A 21016-nucleotide genomic window follows, 5' to 3' on the forward strand; every position below is an offset into this window, starting at 1 on the left:
AGGAAGACAGAGGTGGCTCACCCCCGACCCAATTCTTGCAACCACTGCCCTGTACCCCTGCAATTTTCCCCTGCCTGACTGTGGTGGGTGTGGACAGAGGGCTGTTGCTCCCTGAACACTCACCACTGGTGGTGCTGGTTGTAGTGTGATGAGTGTAACCTGCAGAGGAGAGAGAAAGAGAGAGATGGGGAGAGGAGGTGCTGGGAGGTCAGGAAGGCTTACAGGAGGCACAGAGGGGAGGCTGCAGCCTCTGCTGTACAACAGAGCACAGACAGCCACTGCTCACCATTGACATAGAGACTGTCCTGGTCCAGGGTGTAGTTGCCCAGACGGGTGACGCTGTGGGTCAGTCGGCTCAGCTCCCAGTACAGCCGCTCTCTGTCCAGCTTGGGGCCCGTGGGGTCAGGGCGGTAAGTGCAGACGGCGTCCACTTCTGTGGCTGCCCCGTCCTTCCTCGGCCTGGGGAGGACCAGTGAGCAGAGGACAATGCATGGGTTTCCCTAAGGTAGGGTCCTGGGATCCCAGGGCAGGGTGGGATGGATAAGAAGGCTGGCAAAGAGGTGAGCAGCCAGACCAAAGTGTCTGAATGCACCCACCTCTGGCCAGCCTGGGACAGCACACGGAGCTGCTGAGTGGGAGAACCGTGAGTATGCAGTGGGGCCAAAACCTAGATGCTGCAAAATGTGGGGACTGGAGAGCTCAGCCCAAGTCAGGGGGACAGCTGGACTTAGGGATCAGGGCAAGTGGAAAGGGCCCTTTTTGGTTTTGAGAGAATGCCTAGGAACAGCATTGAAAACCAACAAGAAATGCCCTTTGTGACCAAAGGGAGAGAGATAATGGGGAATTCAGAAAACATAAGCAGGGGTAAGAGTTCGGTGCTGTTGATGGAATTGCCTAATTTGAGGACAGCATGTCCTTTGGAAGAATAAGATCTCTTGGTCCTGCCACTGCCTCTTGAATTCCATTTCTGCTGGGGGCCAAGTCCTGAGCCTGCAAGCACCTGGGGCAGTCCTGACCTGCTCTCCTAAGGTCTCACCTGAGCAAGGTCAGTCTGAAACTGGAGTAGACGGGGCCAACACTGGTGTTCTTGAACAGTGGCCCGAGCTGCAGAGAAGAAGCACAGAGACTAGAGGGCCTGTGGCGCAGGCAAGGCAGTCACCATCACTGGCTGCCATCATCAGCTGGCTAAACAGAGGGAGAGTAGGCAGGCCTCGCACTGGGGACAGCGTCGGCCCCACAGGACAGAGCAGGAGTGAGCTTGCGCGGCTCTCACCAGGTGCTGCAGGAGCTTCTCTGTTCTTTGGAACTTCCAGGAGCCTGGAGGCTGCATGCCCTCTGCATAGTGCAGGTTGGTGATGGTGAAGTTGAGGGTGAACGGCACTAGGGGTGGCCCTGGGGCTGCAGCAGGGGAGGGAGAGGAGAGGCATGGGATGGATACAGGGGACAGACAGGGCCTGGGAACACAGGCCTGAGACAAGCGACCATCCCACTGGGAACCCTGGCCATGGTGGAAGGTCCTTAGGCCCTCATTCCCTTTACACCAGTCATGGATGTTAGACAATCAGTGGCTGTGGGTGAAAGGTGGGAACGATTTGGAAGCTACAGAGATTTGCAGGAAACACTTGACAATCTGAGATCTTATTGGCAGTGTTTCTATGGAACTGCTCCTCTACTTCCCCCATCCATCTTGGGTCCAGTCACCAGCGCAGAATAGACTGACAGCTTGTTCTGACTGTAATAACTTTGCCCTCCCTGACAGCTGCAGATGTGCTGTTGATGGATGCTGTTGCCCTGGATTTGGATCTGGTGTTCTGGGATCACAGAGTACTCACCCCTGGAGGTAGGTGCTGCAGCCTGATGGGTATAACCTGCAGGGAGGAGAGGGAAGAGGAGAAAGGAGGTGCTGGGAGGTGGGGAAGGCTTCAAGGAGGCTGGGAAGGGCCAAGCACAGACGGCCACTGCTCACCGTTGACGTAGAGACTGTCCTGGTCCAGGGTGTAGTTGCCCAGGCGGGTAACACCATGGGTCAGCCGGCTCAGCTCCCAGTACAGCTGCTCTCTGTCCAGCTTGGGGCCCATAAGGTCAGGGCGGTAGGTGCAGACGGCATCCACTTCTGTGGCTGCCCCATCCTTCCTGGGCCTGGGGAGGATGAGTGAGCAGATGATGATAAATGCATCCCCTGGCGTGGGGGATCCTGGAATTCCCAGGGCAGGACAGGAAGGGGCAGAGAAGGTCTGAGGTCTGGGAGAGAGAGAGCTAAGCAGACTGACTCTGGGGCTCCAAGTGCACTGACTTCTGGCCACACTGACACTGTGAGCAGAGACAGGGGTGGGAGAAATGTCAGCAAGTGATTGAGACAGAACCTGAGGGCTCAGGCATGAGGCCTGGAGAGCTCCTGCTTCAGCTTGTGAAGGGCCAGAACTGGAGACTAACACAAGTGGAGAAGGCAAGTTTGTCTTGAAAGAGTTCCTGCAGACAGAATCGAGAATCTAGAAGAGGTGCCTGTCTTGTTCGAAGAGAGGGAGAGGAATAAAGGACCATGGCAGGAGTCCCCTTCTGCTGATCTAAGCTGATGGAACCTGAGGACAATCCAGGGCCTTAGGAGGATTAGGAGACGCCATAGGCCTGGTTCCAGGTCCCCCTGAATTCCACCCACGCTGAGGATATTCACAGGGAAGGCAGGAAGGAAGCTAAGTTGACCCCTCAGTGGGCTGTTTAAATTCTCACCTGAGCAAAGTCAGTCTGCAGCCGGAGTACAGGGGGCCGATGCTGGTCTTCCTGAACAAGGGCCCAAGCTGTGGAGGAGGGAGACAGGGGAGATGCTCGAGAGTCAGATCACCATGGGAGGGGGTGGTCACCAGTGTGGGAGGCAGAGAGTAGCCAGGCAGCACTGGGCAGGGCAAGCATGCAGTGAGCAGTGCTGGCCCCGCTGGGTGGAGCATAGTGGGTGTATGTGGCCCTCACCAGGCGCTGCATGACCTTCTCTGTGGTGTTGAACTGCCAGGAGCCTGCGGGCTGCATGCCATCCGTGTACTGCAGGTTCATTATGGTGAAGCTGAGAGTAAATGGTACCAAGGGTGGTCCTGTGGCTACAGCAGGGGAAGAAGAGGAGAGACCACTCTCAGTGAGGCCAGGGACAAATACAGGGGCAGGCAGAGCCTGGGGCCATAGGCCTGAGACCAGGGCCCATCTTACTGGAGACCCTAGCAATGGCTGAGACTCCTTAGACCCTAATGCCAGAAACAACAGATATGGATGCAGGAGTGCCACACGCTGCAGGTGAAAGAGGGAATCATTTGGAAGCCACCAAGCTTTAAAGGAGACTGTTGACAAGCTGAGATTCCTGTTAGCAGTGTTTCTACCTGGCTCCATGCATTCACAGCCACCGACAGCCTGCACCCCCGACTCCTTCCCTCCCTACAGCTGCAGATGTGGCCCTGGATTTGGATCCGGTGTTCTGGGGTCACGGAGTACTCACCCCCGGGGATGGGTGCTGTGGCCTGGTGGGTGTAACCTGCAGGGAGGAGAGGGAAGAGAAGAAAGGAGGTGCTGGGAGGTGGGGAAGGCTTCAAGGAGCCTGGGAAGGGCCAAGCACAGACAGCCACTGCTCACCATTGATGTAGAGACTGTCCTGGTCCAGGGTGTAGTTGCCCAGGCGGGTGACACCACTGGTCAGCCGGCTCAGCTCCCAGTACAGCCGTTCTGCGTCTAGCTTGGAGCCTGTGCGGTCAGGGCGATAGGTGCAGACGGCATCCACCTCTGTGGCTGCCCCATCCTTCCTGGGCCTGGGGAGGATGAGTGAGCAGATGATGATAAATGCATCCCCTGGCGTGGGGGATCCTGGAATTCCCAGGGCAGGACAGGAAGGGGCAGAGAAGGTGTGAGGCCTGGGAGAGAGCGAGCTAAGCAGACTGACTCTGGGGCTCCAAGTGCACCGACTTCTGGCCACGCTGACACTGTGAGCAGAGACAGGGGTGGGAGAGATGTCAGCAAGTGATTGAGACAGAACCTGAGGGCTCAGGCATGGGGCCTGGAGAGCTCCTGCTTCAGCTTGTGAAGGGCCAGAACTGGAGACTAACACAAGTGGAGAAGGCAAGTTTGTCTTGAAAGAGTTCCTGCAGACAGAATTGAGAATCTAGAAGAGGTGCCTGTCTTGTTTGAAGGAAGGGAGAAAACCTGGAATTTAGAAGAGAGGACCAGGGTCGGGATCTGTCCTGCTCAGAGACTTGGAGAACCTGGGGGCACGAGGTAGGTTAGCAAGATAAGGGGATACCGTGGTCCTGGAGCCAGTACCTCCATAACTGCACCTGCTCCACTCATGAGGAGGGCGGGAAGGAAGCTGACCAAACCCCTTGGCTGAGTATCCTAAGGTCTCACCTGAGCAAGGTCAGTCTGCAACCAGAGTACACAGGGCCGATGCTGGTGTTCCTGAACAAGGGCCCAAGCTGTGAAGGAGGGGAGACAGGAGAGACGCTCTGAAAATCAGATCATCATGGGAGGGGGTGATCATCAGTGTGGGAGGCAGAGGGTAGCCAGGCAGCACTGGCAGGGCAAGGTGGTCCCCAGTGTGGGAGAGAAAGGGTAGGTAGGCAGGACAGACAGTAAGGGGCAGGGTGTGAGTGGGGGTGAGGCTGACACCAGTGGGTGGGAGGCAAGCATGGCTCTCACCAGGCCCTGCAGGACCTCCTCCGTGGTGTTGAACCTCCAGGAACCTAAAGACTGCATGCCGTCCGCATAGGGCAGGTTGGTGATGGTGAAGCTGAGGGTGAATGGCACCAGGGATGGTGCTGTGGCTGTAGCAGGGATGAGAAAGAACGATCAGACCTGGGACTGATGATAGGGCAGACCAAGCCTGGGGCTGTAGCCTGAGGCCAGGGACCACCTTACTGAAGACCCTAGCCAACGGCTGAAGGTCCTTAGGCCCTGATGCTAGAAACATCAATTTATGGACCCCAGATTATCACACACTGTGGACGACGGAGGAAATGATTTGGGAGCTATAAGCTTTGGACGAGACAGTTTACAACCTAAGATTCTGAGAATTTACATTGTGTTATTCGCCTGCCTTCATCTACCCAATCTCCTCGCGTCCAACATTCAGTGGCATTTCTCAGGGTCTAGCCAACAACACAGAAGTGATTGACAGATGGTTCTTACTGCACTGACTTCCCTGTATCCCTAGGACCTCCTCTCTGACAGCTGGAGGTGTGGCTAGGGGACACCTGCTTCCTTCTCTGGCAGAGGCAGCATCGTGGGGGTCACAGAATACTCACCCCCAGGGATGGGTGCTGCGGCCTTGTGGGTGTAACCTGCAGAGGGAGAGGGAAGGAGAGAGGAGGTGCTGGGAGGCAGGGAAGGCTTCAAGGAGGCTGGGAAGGGCCAAGCACAGACGGCCACTGCTCACCATTGACGTAGAGACTGTCCTGGTCTAGGGTGTAGTTGCCCAGCCGAGTGACACCATGAGTCAGCTGGCTCAGCTCCCAGTACAGCTGCTCTCTGTCCAGCTTGGGGCCCATAAGGTCTGGGCGGTAGGTGCAGACAGCATCTACCTCTGTGGCTGCCCCATTCTTCCTGGGCCTGGGGAGGACAGGAGAGGAGAGTCCTGAAGAGACTGGGGAAGGAGGCTGAGATCCCTGGGGTGAGACCCTTGGCAGAGAGAGAGTCTGCGAGGCCAAAGTCAAGATTCCACAGTGGCCGCCCCACCATTCCCAGGCCTGGGGATGGGAGGATCCAAGGAACTATCGGAGGAGGGTTCCTGAGAACACTATGGGGGTGTCATAGGGAAAGTTAGATTGTGTATGGTGCGGCTCTTTCTGCCTTATCCCCTTGTATGCATAAGAATTTCCAGCATGGCTAGCTGGGCCATCTTCTCCTGAGGTCTCACCTGAGCAAGGTCAGTCTACAGCCAGAGTAGAGCGAGCCAACAGTGCTGCTCTTGAACAAGGGCGACAGCTGTTGAAGTAGAAGAATAAGGCAGATGAGGGAAAGGTCTGAGTGGGTCAGGAGCGGGGCTGGCACCAGTGGGCGGGGCTAGCATCTGTAAGCAGGGCAGGAGGGAGGTGGGCGGGACTCCTACCAGGCGTTGGAGAACTTTTTCTATTTTGTTGAACTTCCCAGAGCCTGGAGGCTGCATGTCCTCCGTATAATTCAGGTTGTTGATGGTGAAGTTAAGAGTAAAGGGCGCCAGGGCAGGGCCAGCAGCTGTGTTCAGATTGGGAGAGGAAAAGTCACACCCTGAATCAGGACTGAGCTAGATCTGGGGGCAAGGGAACCGGGAAGACTCTGGACCCATCTCCCAGGGCATTCACATCTGGTACACGAGCTCAAAGTGCCTCTCCTAGGATGGGAAACGTTATCTTGAAAGACACTAATAATCGCAGTAATAATGAGGACAATGAAAAGAGTGCAGCAAGAGTAACAGCTGGCATTTCATAAGTGCTCTATGCTGTACCCAGCGGTAAACTCTCTCCATCCAAAGATGTGTCCTCCCCACGCTGACCACTTGCCTTGACCTGCCCGTGCATACTCTGTTTTGCCCTTCTCATTGCTTACCAGAGAGGCAAGGAGGTAGGAAGAAAGGAGACAAGGTGAGAAGGCGCCTACCTGTGGGGCTGAGGGAAGAGGCTGGAGCAGCTGAGGTTCCCAAAGAGAGGGCCACAGCAACTGAGGAAGAAGCATGAGAAGTGGGGGCGATGCAGCTTCACCAACTTGGAGGGGGATACAGGGAGTCTTGATGGAGGGGTGGGGGGTGTGAGTAACCAGCGCCTACCCCAGGCTTCCTGCCTCTGTGAAGCCCTGCACGTGGCAGGGTGTCACCAGGTGTCCCCATGTAGGGCTGGGGAGGCATGAGGTCATCTGAGGGTTGAACACTTACCACTGGGCACAGAAGTCAAGACTGGTCTGGTGTAACCTGCAGGAGTGAGGAAGAGTGAGGTGAGCTGTTCAGAGCTGGTAGGGACAGGGTCAAGGGGCTGGACCCTCGGTGGAAAGACAGCTACTATCAGAATGACTTAGAGGGGGCAGCCTTCAGTAGGAGATTGCTTCCTTTCCACATGGTGGCTAGCACCTCATACAACCTTTCTCTGCTCATGCATCTTTCTCTGGGTGATTTAGCTCATGACAGGAAATGGCAACTTCCAAAGGAAAAAAAGGGGGGCAGAAAGAACCCTATAAGCTGACAGATTTGATGAGTCCCCTAGTCAGAGCCCAGCAGCAACAGCAGGATGCACCTGGGTAGCAAGAGAACCCCCTTACACACACACACACAACCAACCATGGCCTGGGACACTCACCATTGATGTAGAGATGGTCCTTGTCCAGGATGTAGGAGCCAAGCTGGGTGACACCATGGGTCAGCCGGCTCAACTCCCAGTAGAGCTGTTCCCTGTCCAGCCCACGGCCTGCAGGGTCAGGACGGTGGGTGCAGATGGTGTCCACTCCAGTGGCGGTTCCACCTTTCTCAGGTCTAGGGAGGTAAGGACATAGGGATGAAGAGAGCATGGAGGAGCCTCCTTTGCTGGGACTTTGTTCCCTCGGCCCCTTGTATGTGGACACCTGTTAATCTGCCCTCCTGCAGGGGCCATCAACAAGAGAACAGGTGTCTTGGGGCCATGGAGGACCAGACTGCATGTTTGAAAGGCAGAGAAGTGTCTCTCTACACCTGTTTAAAGCTGTGCCACCTGTTGAATAATCCACTTGAGCTTCCCTGACCCTCAGCTCTCCCAGCTCTGCTGTGTGGAACAGTGCTGTCACCACTTGGGTGCAATGTCATGGGTTCACAAATAGTTGATAGCATACATTCAGTCCTGGTACCAGGTGCATTGTAGTCCCTTATTAATCCTTTGTTGAGGTACACAGGTATTTAGAGGGTACCCATAGTCCCTGGTGGGACTGGACCCCACCTCTGACTAGAAATCATTCAGCTCTTAGAGAGCTGACCCTGCTCAGTTTGTGAACCCGAGCATCTGAGCACGAGACACTGTGTAGCAGAGCCACGCTGCTCAGTGGGCACCCACCTCCTCCTTTACTGTCTCTAGGGTAGCAGGACAAATGAAAGCTGGAGGGATAACCAGGCAGGGGCGGGGCGGGGGAGGGACCAGCAGGTTGCACTGCCAGACAGCATTGCTGGAGACAAATGGAAGGTCCCTTGTATCTCAGCAGGATGGAAGTGACCTTGAGCCAGGCTGCTTCTAGCTGTGATCTCCTAGTTACCCTTGATAAAGGTGCAGGGTCAGCTGTCTTCCCTGGATGTTGCACAGGCTGGGAATGATCCTGGATTGACGACCTGCATCTTTCCTTGGAAGGCTATTAAGTGGACGTGGGTACCTCATAGGATGTGACACCTCTGGACTGCCTTTGGTGTGGTGACCCAGTTTTCTGGGGAGGAGGACTGCTACAGCAGCAGTGGTTCCTCTTTGGGACATGGGAGTTCCAAGCCAAGGTAACCCCTTCGCCAATCCATTGAGGCCTCAATCCCTTGCATATGAGGGAGGGGTCACATGAGATGTCAAAGAAAACAGCCCCAGGGCTTTCTGAAGAGGGCCTAGCTGACCACACTGTCCTGTCATGATCCTTATAAATGGAGGCCATGCGAGGCCTGGTCAGATCTTATGAATATGACTGTCTCACTGGATCTGGCATGATCTCAAGTCCCCCCTACCCAACCACTCCCTGTCACCCCAAGCAAGGCCAGGAGTAGGATCAGGCTAGTAAGGCCCCTGGATACAGCGTTTAAGGAAGGACTATCTCTCTCAGAGGTGTGCAGATGCAGGATTGGCAGCTGACAGTGAGACGTCCTTCAGTGCTGTGTCCTTGTCTCACCTACTCCAGGGCCTGGCCAGCCCCAGCAGCCCTCTCCTTCCCCCACTGCCCTCAGGCAGCACAGAGGGGAGGGCTCACCTCAGTGCTGTCAGTCTGCATCCAGTGTAAAGTGAACCCAGGCTGCTGCTGCTGAACAAGCGCTTGAGCTGAGGACAAAGCGTGTAAGAGAGAAAATGAATGTCAGAGTCAACCTAAGTTCTGATGTTCAATGGCACAGCAGGGCATCTATAACCTACAAAAGTTATGTATTTCAAAATAACTAGAGGAGCAGGGTTTGAAGGTGCCCAACCCATAGAAATGTCATATTCGAGGACATAGAAATGGTAGTCACCTTGATCTGATCATTGTGCCTTATATGCACATATGGACTAATTACACAATATCCCATAAATAGCTACAAATATTATGTCAATCAAAAATAAAAATTAAGGGGTCGACCTGCGCCACAGCTCAATAGGCTAATCCTCCGCCTGTGGCGCCGGCACACCAGGTTCTAGTCCTGGTGAGGGTGCCAGATTCTATCCTGATTGCCTCTCTTCCAGTCTAGCTCTCTGCTGTGGCCTGGGAGTGCAGTGGAGGATGGCCCAAGTCCTTGGGCCCTGCACCTACATGGGAGACCAGGAGAAGCACCTGGCTCCTGGCTTCGGATCAGCGCAGTGCGCCGGCCGCAGTGTGCCAGCCGCAGCAGCCATTAGAGGGTAAACCAGTGGTAAAGGAAGACCTTTCTCTCTCTCTCTCACTGTCCACTCTGCCTGTCAAAAAAAAAAAATTAAGGGGCCAGTATTGTGGTGTTGGGGCTACTAGCTGTTGCCTGTGATGCCGGCATCCCGTATGGGTACCGGTTGGTGTCCCGGTTGCTTCATATCCAGTCCAGCTCCCTGCTAATGGGCTGGGAAATGCAGTTGGAGATGCCCCAAGTATTTGGGCCCCTGCCAGTCACGTGGGAGACCCAGATGAAGCTCCTGGCTCCGGACTTTGTTTTGGCCCAACCCCAGCCATTAAGCCATCTGGGGAGTGAACCAGTGAATAGAAGATCCCTCTCTCTGTAACTCTTGACTTTCAAATAAATAAAATGCACCTTTAAAAAATAAACTTTAAAAATTAGGAAAACACAGTGCTTTAAAAAAAAATCTATTGGGGTAGGCATTTGGTTAGGCAGTTAAGACACCACTTGGCATATACAAATGCCTACAACTGCCAGGGCTGGGCTAGACCAGAGCCAGGACCCAGGAACTCATTCTGCATCTCCCATGTGGGTGGCAGGAACCCAGCTACTTGAGACATCACCTGTTGCCTCCTGCAATCTGTGTTAGCAGAGAGCTGGAATCAGATGTGGAGCTGGAACTCAAGCCCAGCCCCACTAAAAGGGGATGGCAACGTCCCACCTGGCGTCGTAACTACTGTGCCAAATGCCCACTCCTGCCCCAAGGTTTGAACCTTTCCAGTCATCCGGAATTTTGCAGGGGGACCCAAAGAGGCTGGGGGAGAAAGTTGATAAAGAGGGATGGTAGCAGGGGGCTCCTACCAGGTGTTGTAGGATTGACTCTGTGGAGTTGAACTTCGCAGAGCCGGGCTGCATGTCTGTCACGTAGGGCATGTTTGTGATGGTGAAGTTGAGGGTAAAGGGCACCACGGCAGGGCTGGCAGCCGCAGCTGGGGAGGAAATGGTGGCCACCGTAGAAGCTGGCAGGAGAGAAAAAACAAGCGCCTGTGGTGAACACCACATCATCATGGAGATGGGATGTCCATGCCCAGGGCCAAAAGGGTATAGGTCCCTTTTTATTTTGAGGCTAGGGCTAGAGTAGGGGGTCTGGAGAGTGCATGCATAGGGTCTTGACCACTCATTGGAAAGAGCTGGGACTTATAGGGATGGCAGAGGTTTATGAACCCTCTAAACACTCACTCCTCAGGGTGGTGGCCAGGATCCGGTGGGTGTAACCTGCAGAGGCAAAGAAAGAACAGGTGAGGAGGGAGAGAGTCCCAGAAGTGGGACCATGGGCTTAACAGTACAGCAAAACACATACGACTACTGCTCACCATTGACATACAGACTACCCTGATCCAAGGTGTAGGGGCCCAACTGAGTGACACCATGGGTCAGCTGGCTCAGCTCCCAGTACAGCCGCTCTCTGTCCAGCCCAGGGCCTGTGGGGTGGGAGTGGTAGGTGCAGACGGAATCCACGCCTGTAGCTGCCCCATCCTTCTCTGACCTGGGGAGGGCGTGAGAAGAGTTCACAATAAATAAATTGTCCTGGAAAGGGATCCCGAGATTCCCGGGGCAGGGCAGGAAGGAGCAGGCTCAGACTTTGTGACTGTACAGTCTCGGAGCCAGGCCAAGAATGCAAGAAAGGCTTATGGGAGGGAGGAAACTAATGAGTTATGGGGCTGCACCCTGCAGCTCATGGCATGGGACAGAGAGTTCAGGGTTCTGAGGTGAAGAGCTGGGATTGAGGATCAGCACAAGCAGAGAAGGCATATTCGTCTTAAAAGAAATGCATAGCCTGAAGGAAGGTGGGAATTTAGAAAGAATGACCAAGAAGAGGAGCCAGTTCTGCTGATGGACTGTGCAGAATTCAGACAGGTAGGGGTGGGGAGGTGGTAGCATCAGGAGACCCCTTGGTCCTGGATCCCACCTGGGCTGAGGACATCCCCCAGAAGGGTAGGAGCTCCTTAGGCCTGGGAGCACTTGAGGCAGCCCTGACCAAAGAGTCATCTGAGGTCTCACCTGAGCAAGGTCAGGCTGCAGGCAGAGTACAGGGGGCCAACACTGGTGTTCTTGAACAAGGGCCCAAGCTGTGGAAGAAAGGGAGGTGAAAATAGAAGCCTTAGGGGTTAGGGACAGGGGCAGCGTAAGGTGGATGTGGCTTTGGCATCAGTGGGCGGGCCTGGTTCCCTGAGTCTGCAGCAGCAGAGATGGTGAGGGGTGGGAATTTTTCTTATGGGCATGGCATAGGTGAGGTGGGCAGGGCTTTCATTGAGGGGCAGGTTGCTGTGGGTGGGGCTCTCACCAGGCTCTGCAAGATCTTCTCCATCCTGTTAAAGCTCCAGGAGCCAGGGCGACTCAAGTCGACCTCATAGTGCAGGTTCGTGATGGTGAAGTTGAGTGTGAAGGGCACCAGGAAGGATTCAGCTACTGCAATGGGGGTGGGAAGGAGACGAATTGTGTTAGCTTGTGGTGCACCTGAGCATGAGGGAGACCACATGAGTCTTCAAGCACTGTGGAGGGCCGCCCTCCAGGATGGGAAGAGACCCAGACGTCAGCATTAACGGAGGGCCCTGGGGACAAGTATGAAAGAGTGCGCTATGGAGGAAAAATGTTTGTGGAAAATGAAAAAAATCTGCAGGAAATGCAACTGAAAGATGGATATTCTGATGCAAAAAAATGAAATCTGTACATATGAGGGGTTGTCCAAAAGTTCTTGGAAAAGGAATATTATGAAAATATTATGCGTGGATTTCAAGAATTTTTGCACCAAAATAAACTTATCAGTGGATTTCATTTTTCCACGAACATTGTAAAATCCATTTATATGTCATTAGGCAGAAAACAAACATATCTAACCCTCAAGAAGCTAAAATTCCAGACAGACATTCTGATTTTTTAGTTTTTTTTTCTTAACCCGAGTTGTTTTCTAAGATCTATATATTTATTGATTTTTAAAAATTATTTGGGGTGAGCATTTGGTGTGGCAGTCAAGTTGCTTCTCGGGATACCCACATCCCGTGTCTGAGTGCCTGGATTCAAATCCTGGCTCCTCTACTTCCAATCCAGCTTCCTGCTAATACACACCCTGCGAGGAAGCAGGTGATGGCTCGAGTATACCTGGGTCTCTGCCACCCACGTAATGTCTTGAGACCCAGACTGAATTCCAGGCTCATGGCTTTAGGCCAAGCACAGCCCTGGATGCTGTGGGTATTTGAGGAGTGAGCCAGTGGATGGAAAATCTCTCCATCTCTCTGCCTTCCAAATCAAATGAAAACAAATAGTATTTTTATAAAATGTGTTCGTAGTCAAGAAAGGGAAGCAATGTGAGTGTCCATCCACTAATGAGTGGATAAAGAAAACATGATACATATACACAATGGAATACTATCCAGTTGTTTTAAAAAGGCCAAAAGTTTGTCCTTTGCAGCAACATGGATGGAACTGGAGCCCATTAAGTGAAATGAACTAAGCCAGACAGAGAAAGACAAGTATCACACATGGACTGACTCATCTGTGAAGTCCAAATAAAAAGGTGATCCCACAGAAGTTAGAAGTGCACTGGGGGTGGCCAGAGGCCGAGGAGGGGAAGAGTTAGTTCACAGGAACCAAGTGATAGAGAGAAGTAAGATGTTTTGGGGTTCCCCAGCACAGTAGGGTGACTGTAGAGAATGTCAGTGGACTGAATATTGCTCTATAAACAGACTGTAAGGCCATAGGCTGTTGAATTATTTTCACCATGAATACATGTAAAACATTACAGGAGATGGACTTATATTCTCTGAATGGCCATTACACATGTATAATGAAACATCACATGGTAGCCCATAACTATAGACAACATTTAATATCACTTTAAACACATTTTTAATTGGAAATTTTTAATTTTTTTGAAGAAATGCTTACAGCGCACTCTGTGTCAGACTCTGTTCTAAATGTTCACTTACATTTAGCTCCTTGCTTTGGAGAAGGGTTGCCAGTAATAGTAATCCCCCGTGAAACCTGAGCAAAAGGGGACTCCAAGTTTGCCCCGAGGTACACAGTCCCTCAGTGGCAGAGCCTGATTCAAACCCAGGCTTTGTGTCTCCAGTGTCTGTGCTCCTAACCCTTCACCTAGGACCGTGGGCAGGTGCAGACTGCAGTGACCACCCGTTCTGACCTGAGTGGTCAGTGGTCAGAACACCAATGGGAGGCGCTAGCTGTGTCTCAGTAGAGACTTCCTGTAAGACAGCAATGATGCCGGCTCATCCTCAGAGCAGATGGGCGATGCAGAATTCCGCTCTGGGTGTGTGGGAGGCCGAGAACGGGAAGCTGGGAGCTGGTACTGTGGCACAGCAGGTTCAGCCACTTGTGATGCCAGCACCCCATATTGGAGTGGCCCTTGTAGTTGTAGTCCCAGCTACTCTGCTTCTGATCCAACTTCCTGCTCAAGTACCTGGGAAGGCAGTGGAAGGTGACCCAAGGATGAGGGCTCCTGCCACGCACATGGGAGACCAGAATGGACTTCATCTCTCCCCAGTGCTCTCTCCTTTCCTGTTTTTCTGTTGCTCTGCCTTTCAAATACATAATAATTTTTTAAGAAAGGTCTTTGGCTCAACCAGATCCTGCCCAAGTCACTGACCATGACTTGTAAGAGGACATTTGTCCAAGTGTACACATAGCTCATGCTGTTCTCTGCTTTGCTGAAAGTGAAAACTAAGTGCCAGAGAGGGGAAATGGCCCACACACCTGCAGAAACTCACCCCAGGGCCACCCTGAGGGTAATTCAGTACTGATCTGTAAAGTCCCATCTTCTTCACTGGGTGTCCATCAAATACCAGGGTCCTTTCTATTCCATTTACTTCTACTTTTCCATGGCCTTTTATATAGAAAAGGGCTTAGTAGATACAAGGGTACCTCAAAAAGTTTGTGGAATTTGAAGATTTAAGGAGACACAAGTTTACGGGGAGGCGTTTGGTCTACAGGTTAAGATGCCGGTTGAGACACCCACATCCCACACGGGAGTGCCTAAGTTCACGTCCCAGCTCTGCTTCTGATTCCAGCTTCCTGCTGATGACACCCTGGGAGGCAGCGGTGATCATTCAAATGGTTCAGTCCTTGCCCCTCACCGGAGACCTGGATTGAGTTCCTAGCTCCTGGCTTCCACTCAGCCCAGTCCTGGCTGTTGTGAATATTTGGAGAGTGAATCAGGAGATGACAGCTTTCTCCTTCAGTGTCTCTTTCTCTGTCTCTGACTCCCTGCCTCTCAAATGGAAAAGTAAAAGTTCATTTTGGTGGAAAAGAAGTTTGAAATCCATGTCCAGTCTTTTCATAACATGCATTTTCTGTGAACATATTTGCTGAATAAATGAATGAGGATTGAGGGCTCTGTGGGTCACACACCTCCCACTGGCCAAGGACACTTGAGCTTTGTAGGGAGGAGTCTCAGGGAGAAAGTTCCTACCTGTGGGGACTGGGATGGCAGCAGAAGTCACAGCAACTGGAAAGAAAACACAAGGAGCTGAAGATGGGAGGAGAGAGGACCTCCCCAGACAAGAAAGGGTCCATTGTGGGGCCTCACGACTGTTTTCCCTGTTCACCCTCCATCCTGTGCTGGGTGGTCTTCTCTGAGCTTGGGGATGAAGATGGGCAAAGACCAGGGCCAGCCTTGCTCCGTCCCTCCCTCAGGGCGTAGGGCAGGGGACAGTGGAGAAAACAGATGGGTCCCCAGGCACAGCAATGCCAGGACCCAAATTACTCACAGCCTGGAGTGGAAGCCAAGGTCCGTGGGGTAGAACCTGAAGAACAGAGAAGGAGAGGTGAAGACAGTGGGGACAGGAGATGGGGAAAGAGACAAGACCAAGGGACCCACTGGGTTTCTGTGGATCCAGTAGTTAGTCAGTGGGGCTTCAGTCAGTTTGTGGGAAAATGGAATTACAGGGCAAGTTTATTTTGGTGCCAGATAAAAATATGTGAAGTCCATGCTTATTTTTTTCATCAGACACATCTTCCATGAACTTTGAAGACCCCTAGTATCAAGAGTGGCCTCAAAACTCAGACACTGTACACAGACTGGAGCACAGGGAAGAATGTCTGTCTCGGTGATTTACAGCTCTCCCCTCTGCCACCTATTCAGCCTCTTCCCTGCCTCTCAGTGTCTCCTCTCTCATTCCTTCTCTGTTCCCTGTCCAGAGCTTCCCCGAGCCAGCTCCAGCCCTCTCCACCAGAGGGCTCCACCCAACTTGGTTGCTGATGCATTGTAGGCAGGGAGCATCCTTAAGTCCTGTCCAGATGTTCTTTCTTTCTGGACTTGGTTCTTCTCCCAGGAGCCTGGATCTGAGATTAACTAAAGTGACCTTCTGCATATTGGCCTAGTTTTGTACCAGACACAGGCTTAGGGTCCCTTGTCACAGTTTTAGGTCCTTTCTTCCTTGCACAAATATTTCTTGAGCACTAGCTGTCTGCAGGGCATCACCATATAGGCACATATATTTCTAGTTAAGAAAATAAAATTCGTGTCAGCTATTTAAATAATAGGAATACACGGCTCAATAGGCTAATCCTCTGCCTGTGGCACCGACACCCAGGGTTCTAGCCCCGGTCTGGGAGCCGGATTCTGTCCTGGTTGCTCCTCTTCCAGTCCAGCTCTCTGCTGTGGCCCAGAAGTGCAGTGGAGGATGGCCCAAGTGCTTGGGCCCTGCACCTACATGGGAGACCAGGAGAAGCACCTGGCTCCTGGCTTAGGATCAGCGCGGTGCGCCGGCCGCAGCACACCGGCCGCAGCGGCCATTGGGAGGTGAACCAATGGAAAAAGGAAGACCTTTCTCTCTGTCTCTTTCTCACTGTCCACTCTGCCTGTCAAAAAAAAAAATACCCAAAAGGGTAACATCGAGCTTAGCAAAATCGGGAAGCCTTTTGTCCCATAGAGCTAAAGGGACGAAGAGACAAGGGAGTGGCACATGGGAGATGGCTCAGACCATGGAGGAGATGCAGTTCCTGAGGGGGGTGCTACATGAAGCAGAGAGAGAGGTGAAAAAATACCTGGTTTTTTCTCCCACTCTGCCCACCACTATTTCACCCATGCTGACTCCTGTTGTCTGAACCTAACAGGAAATTAGCAAGGAGATCTTGGAAAATGTAGTTTGCAGCCTTTCAACTCACAGAAGCCTTCTAGGAAAACCAGAGAACCTTCCACAGATGTGTAGAAGGGGACCTAAAGTCTTGTGACAATTGGTAGCAAGTTTTTGGGGGTGTTATGTTGGGGAAGATTCTGTAACGGTCTAGAATAAAAAAAAAAGTGGATGCTATTTTCAACTATGATGTCTGCCATGAAGGAGGAGGTGGCACAGATGTCATGTTGTTGTCCTAGAGTAGATATGACAGCATCATTAGTGATTCTAATGGGGGCAGGAAATGAATACATGCATTCATTATAAGAAAGGGTACTTCATTTCTCCATTTCCTGGGGGAAAGAAACCCAGTAGAGCTTCTTTTAGCTCTATTGTGCACAAAGCACTGAGTAGACAGTCGAGAGGTATGAAGGAGTGAGTTACAGTTGATCCATCCAGCAGGTTTACTCAGCACTAGGGTAAGCAGAAATAAATAAAATGCTCAAAAGCAGAGAAAATGCAAGAGCTTGCAATAGACTTATTTTTACATAAGCAACAGGATTTAAAAGGAGTGATAAATGAAAGGTTTCCATGTCTTGCTTGCCTAAAATGAAAGCTCCAAGTGCATATTTGGCACTCAATAATGTGAGGTATTGTCTGTACTCTCCGTGGTAACAACTATCACCATCACATCATCATTTCCATCACTCACCACCACTGCAATGGCTTGGGTGTGTCTCCCAGAATTCATGTGTTGGATACTTAATCTCCAGAGTCATACATGAATGATATTTTCAGGTGGGTCTTTGGGAAGCAAATGGGTTGGATGAGGTCCTGAGTTTGCACTCACAGTTTTATTAGAAGAGGAAGCAAGAGTGACGCTAGTGCATTTGTTCTGTTTCTCTGTGTGGTGCCTCTCACCACCTTGGAACTCTAAAGAGAGTCCCCCACCAGAAAAAGGCCTTCACTGGCTGTGGCTGCTAGACCTTGGTCCTCCACAACCATGAGCTGAATAAACTCTTATCCTTTATAAGTGACCAAAACTGTGGAATTCAGTTATAACAACAGAAAGTGGACTAAGACGATCATTAGCAGCAGCAGCAGCAGCAGCAGCATGTTCATCATCATCATCACTATAACCACCTGATACCATCATTGTCATCACTATCACCACCTTCATCATCATCACTGTCACCACCTTCATCATCATCATCATCACTGTCACCACCTTTATCATCATCATGACCAGCAGTAGCAGCAGCATGGTTATCCTCACCATCAACACCTTCATCATCATCAAAACCACTGCCACCCTCACAAGAATATAAGCTCTCTGGAGAGAGAGACTTTGTTTTGTCTCCCATGCTGCATCCCTAGGGCCCAGCCCAGAGTTGAAGGAAGGTTATTAGCTGACTCCTGATCACTGCATTTGCCATGACTTTGCACCTCTATCAAGTGAGTAGTATCATTGGGCGCCCTCTAAGTGGTGCCATGTTCCAGTACTGACCCATGGGCACAGAGAAAGAGGATGGAGTCCCAGGCATTCCCAGGTCCACTGTGGAGATCCCAGGAACTGAGGAGAAGCCCACATCATTGAAAGCATTGAGACACTCTCATGGCATAAATGCCAGAAGCAGGGACTGTTGTTGGAGCTTGCTGCACACAGGGACAGATCTGGGGCTCTCTGTGAGCTGGGGTACAGGGGAGGACTAATAACTTATGCCCTTGCAGTTCCTTTCCTGCTGGAGAGGACACAAGGGGTCAGCTCCTGTCCTACTTGGTGAGGGATGGAGAAGGGCACTGGGACATCAGTTGAATACTCACTGCTGGTGATGGTTGCAGAACTCCTGTGGGTGAAACCTGCGGTGAGAGGGAGGGAAGACAGTGAGTAATGGTTAAGGGAGAGGCAGGGGATGAATTAGGGGCCAGTGCTACCCTGGTGTGATGGAGGAGGTCTCACGAAGCAGAGGCTCCTGGGAATTCTCTCTGAGCATGCTCAGCCTGGGGAAGAAGACCCTGAGGATGAAGTCAGTCCAAGATGAGGAAGAAATCCTGAGGTCCAGACCCAAATGAGCACATGCAGAGCACATGGCAGAGCCTGCAACGGGCCAGCAGAGTGGAGGCTGCCTGGTGTGGGGGAAGAAGTTCTAACCACATCACAGCTACTCACCATCCACACAGAGACTGTCCCTGTCCAAGCTATAGGGTCCCAGACGAGTGGCGCCGTGGGTCAGCTGGCTCAGCTCCCAGTACAGCCGCTCTCTCTGCAGTCCCAAGCCTTTAGGGTCAGGGCGATGTTTGCAGATGGCGTCCACTCTGGTGGCTGCCCCATCCTTCTCAGACCTAGGCAAGAGCGTCACGTGCTTAGTGCAGCTGTCTCCAACCTTTCGTCTCCTTCTTTCCCTTTCTTTCCCTCTACTGTGAAAACTGGGAAGGTGGCAAGGAAGCTCACTGTTCTCCAGGGGTCCCCACCCTAAGCAAAGATGTGGGACCCAACATCAGCCCTCTGTGGTCTCTGAGCCTAGGTTCCCTGTCTGTGTCTGCTCTGTGAGGTTGTTACTTGGGCTGATGAGATAGCAGATACAAAGTGTACAAAACAGCGCCCAGGGTGGTAGTGATCTTGATTGCTGGTCTAGCTGCTGGTGCTCAGTGTCCACGGGCAGTAGTACTTCCAAGTACTGACAGGGTCAGGGATCCCAGAGCTTTCAGGGCCCATCCGCCCACTGGGCTGTGTTTCCCTTGGGGAGGGTCTCACCTGAGTGATGCTAGCCTGCAGCCCGAGTAGAGGAATCCCAGGCTGCTATTCTTGAACAAGGGTTTGAGCTGTGAGGAAGGAGAGGGAGGAGAGAAAGGTGCATTAAGGGATGCATTGGTGGGATGGAAGGAACAGGAGTGTCATGGGCAGAGCTGTACCATGGGTTGTGGCCTGAGTGGGGTGGATGGGGCCCAGTTTTTGTGGTTGGGGTATCAGTGGGTGGGGCCTGGGCATGGCAGGAGAGGTTGGCATCAGTGGGTAGGGCTCTCACCAGACCCTGCAGGATGCTGTCCGTGCTGTTGAACTTCCAAGAGCCTGGGCGCTGCATGTCATGCTCATATTGCAGGTTGGTGATGGTGAAGTTGAGGGTGAAGGGCACCAGGAAGGGGACAGCCACTGCAGCAGGGGAGGGAGAAAAGGAGGCCGTGCCTGAGTCAGACCTGGACTGGGCTCTAAGTCAGCTTCTGAGGACCAAGGCAGAGGGTCTGTAGCAGGCAGACACTACCTTAGTTAGGACAGGAAGATGGAGAGTCAAGGAAAGAGCAAAGCAGGATGTGGTGAAATGTAAAATCCAGGCCTAGAAAGTGAAGGGACCCGAGCAGGTATATGGGCGGCCTTGGGTGACAGAGATGTGTTTCACTCTACTGAGGGCCCACATAAGCCTTGATGGGCTCGTGTTCAGAATGATTGGGGCAGTCTCGTAGTTTTGAGGACAAGTAAGGAAAAGAATATTCAATCTCATTCAACATTTAACAAATATTTAAAAAATAATAATAGCAGTGGCTGGCATTGTGGCGCAGTAGGTTGAGCTGCCACTTGCAATACAGGCATCAAAGTGTCATATATATCAGAGCATGGGTTCCAGTCCTGGTTCCTGCTCTTCTGATCCAGCACCCTGGTAATGTGCCTGGAAGGGCAGCAGAACATGGCCCAAGTACTTGGGCCTCTGCCACCCATGTGGGACATTCAGATACAAGATCTTTTTCTTTCTCTCTCTCCTTCTCTCTTTTGGTAACTCTACCTTTCAAATAAATAATCTTTTTTTAAAAAAATTTCAAATAGTAGTCCCTAGAGGGTTGCTCACCTACTCAACTTTACCCTTCCCCACCCACCCCAGAACTCCTAGCACTTGCCCTTAAATAAGGAGAGCACATGATACAACCAGTTACCATGGCTACCAACATGCCAGGGACCCAGATTCAGTTTGAAACCCCACCTCTCCCCCTCCACAGCTTTGTGATTGTGGACCTGTTCCCTGGTCCCACCTCAGTTTCTTCCACTGTAAAGTGGGGAGAATCACACTCTACAGGTTAAGTCAACATTCGAAGAGTTAACACATCTCAAGGGCATTGTGCTGAGTGAGAAAAGACAATCCTCAGATCCCATGTTGTGTGTTTCCATTTATAGAACATTCTGGAAATAAAACTACAGCAATGGTGAACAGATGAGTGGCTGCCTGGGGTTGGGCTGGATGGGTGTGGTCGTACAAGAGTAGCATGGGGAGACCTTGTGGGGATGGAAGCCTTCAGTGTTGTATCTGGATTGCAGTGGTGATGAAATAACATAAAACCACACACACACATACATACAAGGTGTATGTAAAACCAGTAATAACAGACTGAGCTTTGTGGATTTTAACAATATCAATTT

The 21016-nt window shown here is 52.0% G+C and overlaps 1 protein-coding gene across 1 annotated transcript in view; it reads right to left on the reverse strand.

Moving 5' to 3' along the window:
* Positions 1 to 21016, reverse strand: part of MUC16 (mucin 16, cell surface associated) — a 113630-nt gene that overhangs the window by 30528 nt on the left and 62086 nt on the right. The window contains exons 14-44 of the mRNA XM_089316342.1: positions 19638 to 19762; positions 19367 to 19434; positions 18782 to 18954; positions 18436 to 18471; positions 15265 to 15300; positions 14967 to 15002; positions 11829 to 11953; positions 11546 to 11613; positions 10858 to 11030; positions 10724 to 10759; positions 10346 to 10503; positions 8899 to 8966; positions 7293 to 7465; positions 6875 to 6910; positions 6604 to 6663; positions 6077 to 6201; positions 5885 to 5952; positions 5405 to 5577; positions 5274 to 5309; positions 4669 to 4793; positions 4378 to 4445; positions 3613 to 3785; positions 3479 to 3514; positions 2965 to 3089; positions 2728 to 2795; positions 1967 to 2139; positions 1833 to 1868; positions 1274 to 1398; positions 1037 to 1104; positions 287 to 459; positions 124 to 159 (exon numbers count right to left, since the gene is read on the reverse strand). Of these exons, the coding sequence (XP_089172468.1) occupies positions 124 to 159; positions 287 to 459; positions 1037 to 1104; positions 1274 to 1398; positions 1833 to 1868; positions 1967 to 2139; positions 2728 to 2795; positions 2965 to 3089; positions 3479 to 3514; positions 3613 to 3785; positions 4378 to 4445; positions 4669 to 4793; positions 5274 to 5309; positions 5405 to 5577; positions 5885 to 5952; positions 6077 to 6201; positions 6604 to 6663; positions 6875 to 6910; positions 7293 to 7465; positions 8899 to 8966; positions 10346 to 10503; positions 10724 to 10759; positions 10858 to 11030; positions 11546 to 11613; positions 11829 to 11953; positions 14967 to 15002; positions 15265 to 15300; positions 18436 to 18471; positions 18782 to 18954; positions 19367 to 19434; positions 19638 to 19762 (2979 nt within the window). The remainder of the gene's footprint in view (positions 1 to 123; positions 160 to 286; positions 460 to 1036; positions 1105 to 1273; positions 1399 to 1832; positions 1869 to 1966; positions 2140 to 2727; positions 2796 to 2964; positions 3090 to 3478; positions 3515 to 3612; positions 3786 to 4377; positions 4446 to 4668; positions 4794 to 5273; positions 5310 to 5404; positions 5578 to 5884; positions 5953 to 6076; positions 6202 to 6603; positions 6664 to 6874; positions 6911 to 7292; positions 7466 to 8898; positions 8967 to 10345; positions 10504 to 10723; positions 10760 to 10857; positions 11031 to 11545; positions 11614 to 11828; positions 11954 to 14966; positions 15003 to 15264; positions 15301 to 18435; positions 18472 to 18781; positions 18955 to 19366; positions 19435 to 19637; positions 19763 to 21016) is intronic.

Source organism: Oryctolagus cuniculus, chromosome 16 (genome assembly GCF_051225735.1).
Source record: "Oryctolagus cuniculus isolate XC-2025 breed Fujian yellow rabbit chromosome 16, ASM5122573v1, whole genome shotgun sequence".
NCBI classification, from domain to species: domain Eukaryota; kingdom Metazoa; phylum Chordata; class Mammalia; order Lagomorpha; family Leporidae; genus Oryctolagus; species Oryctolagus cuniculus.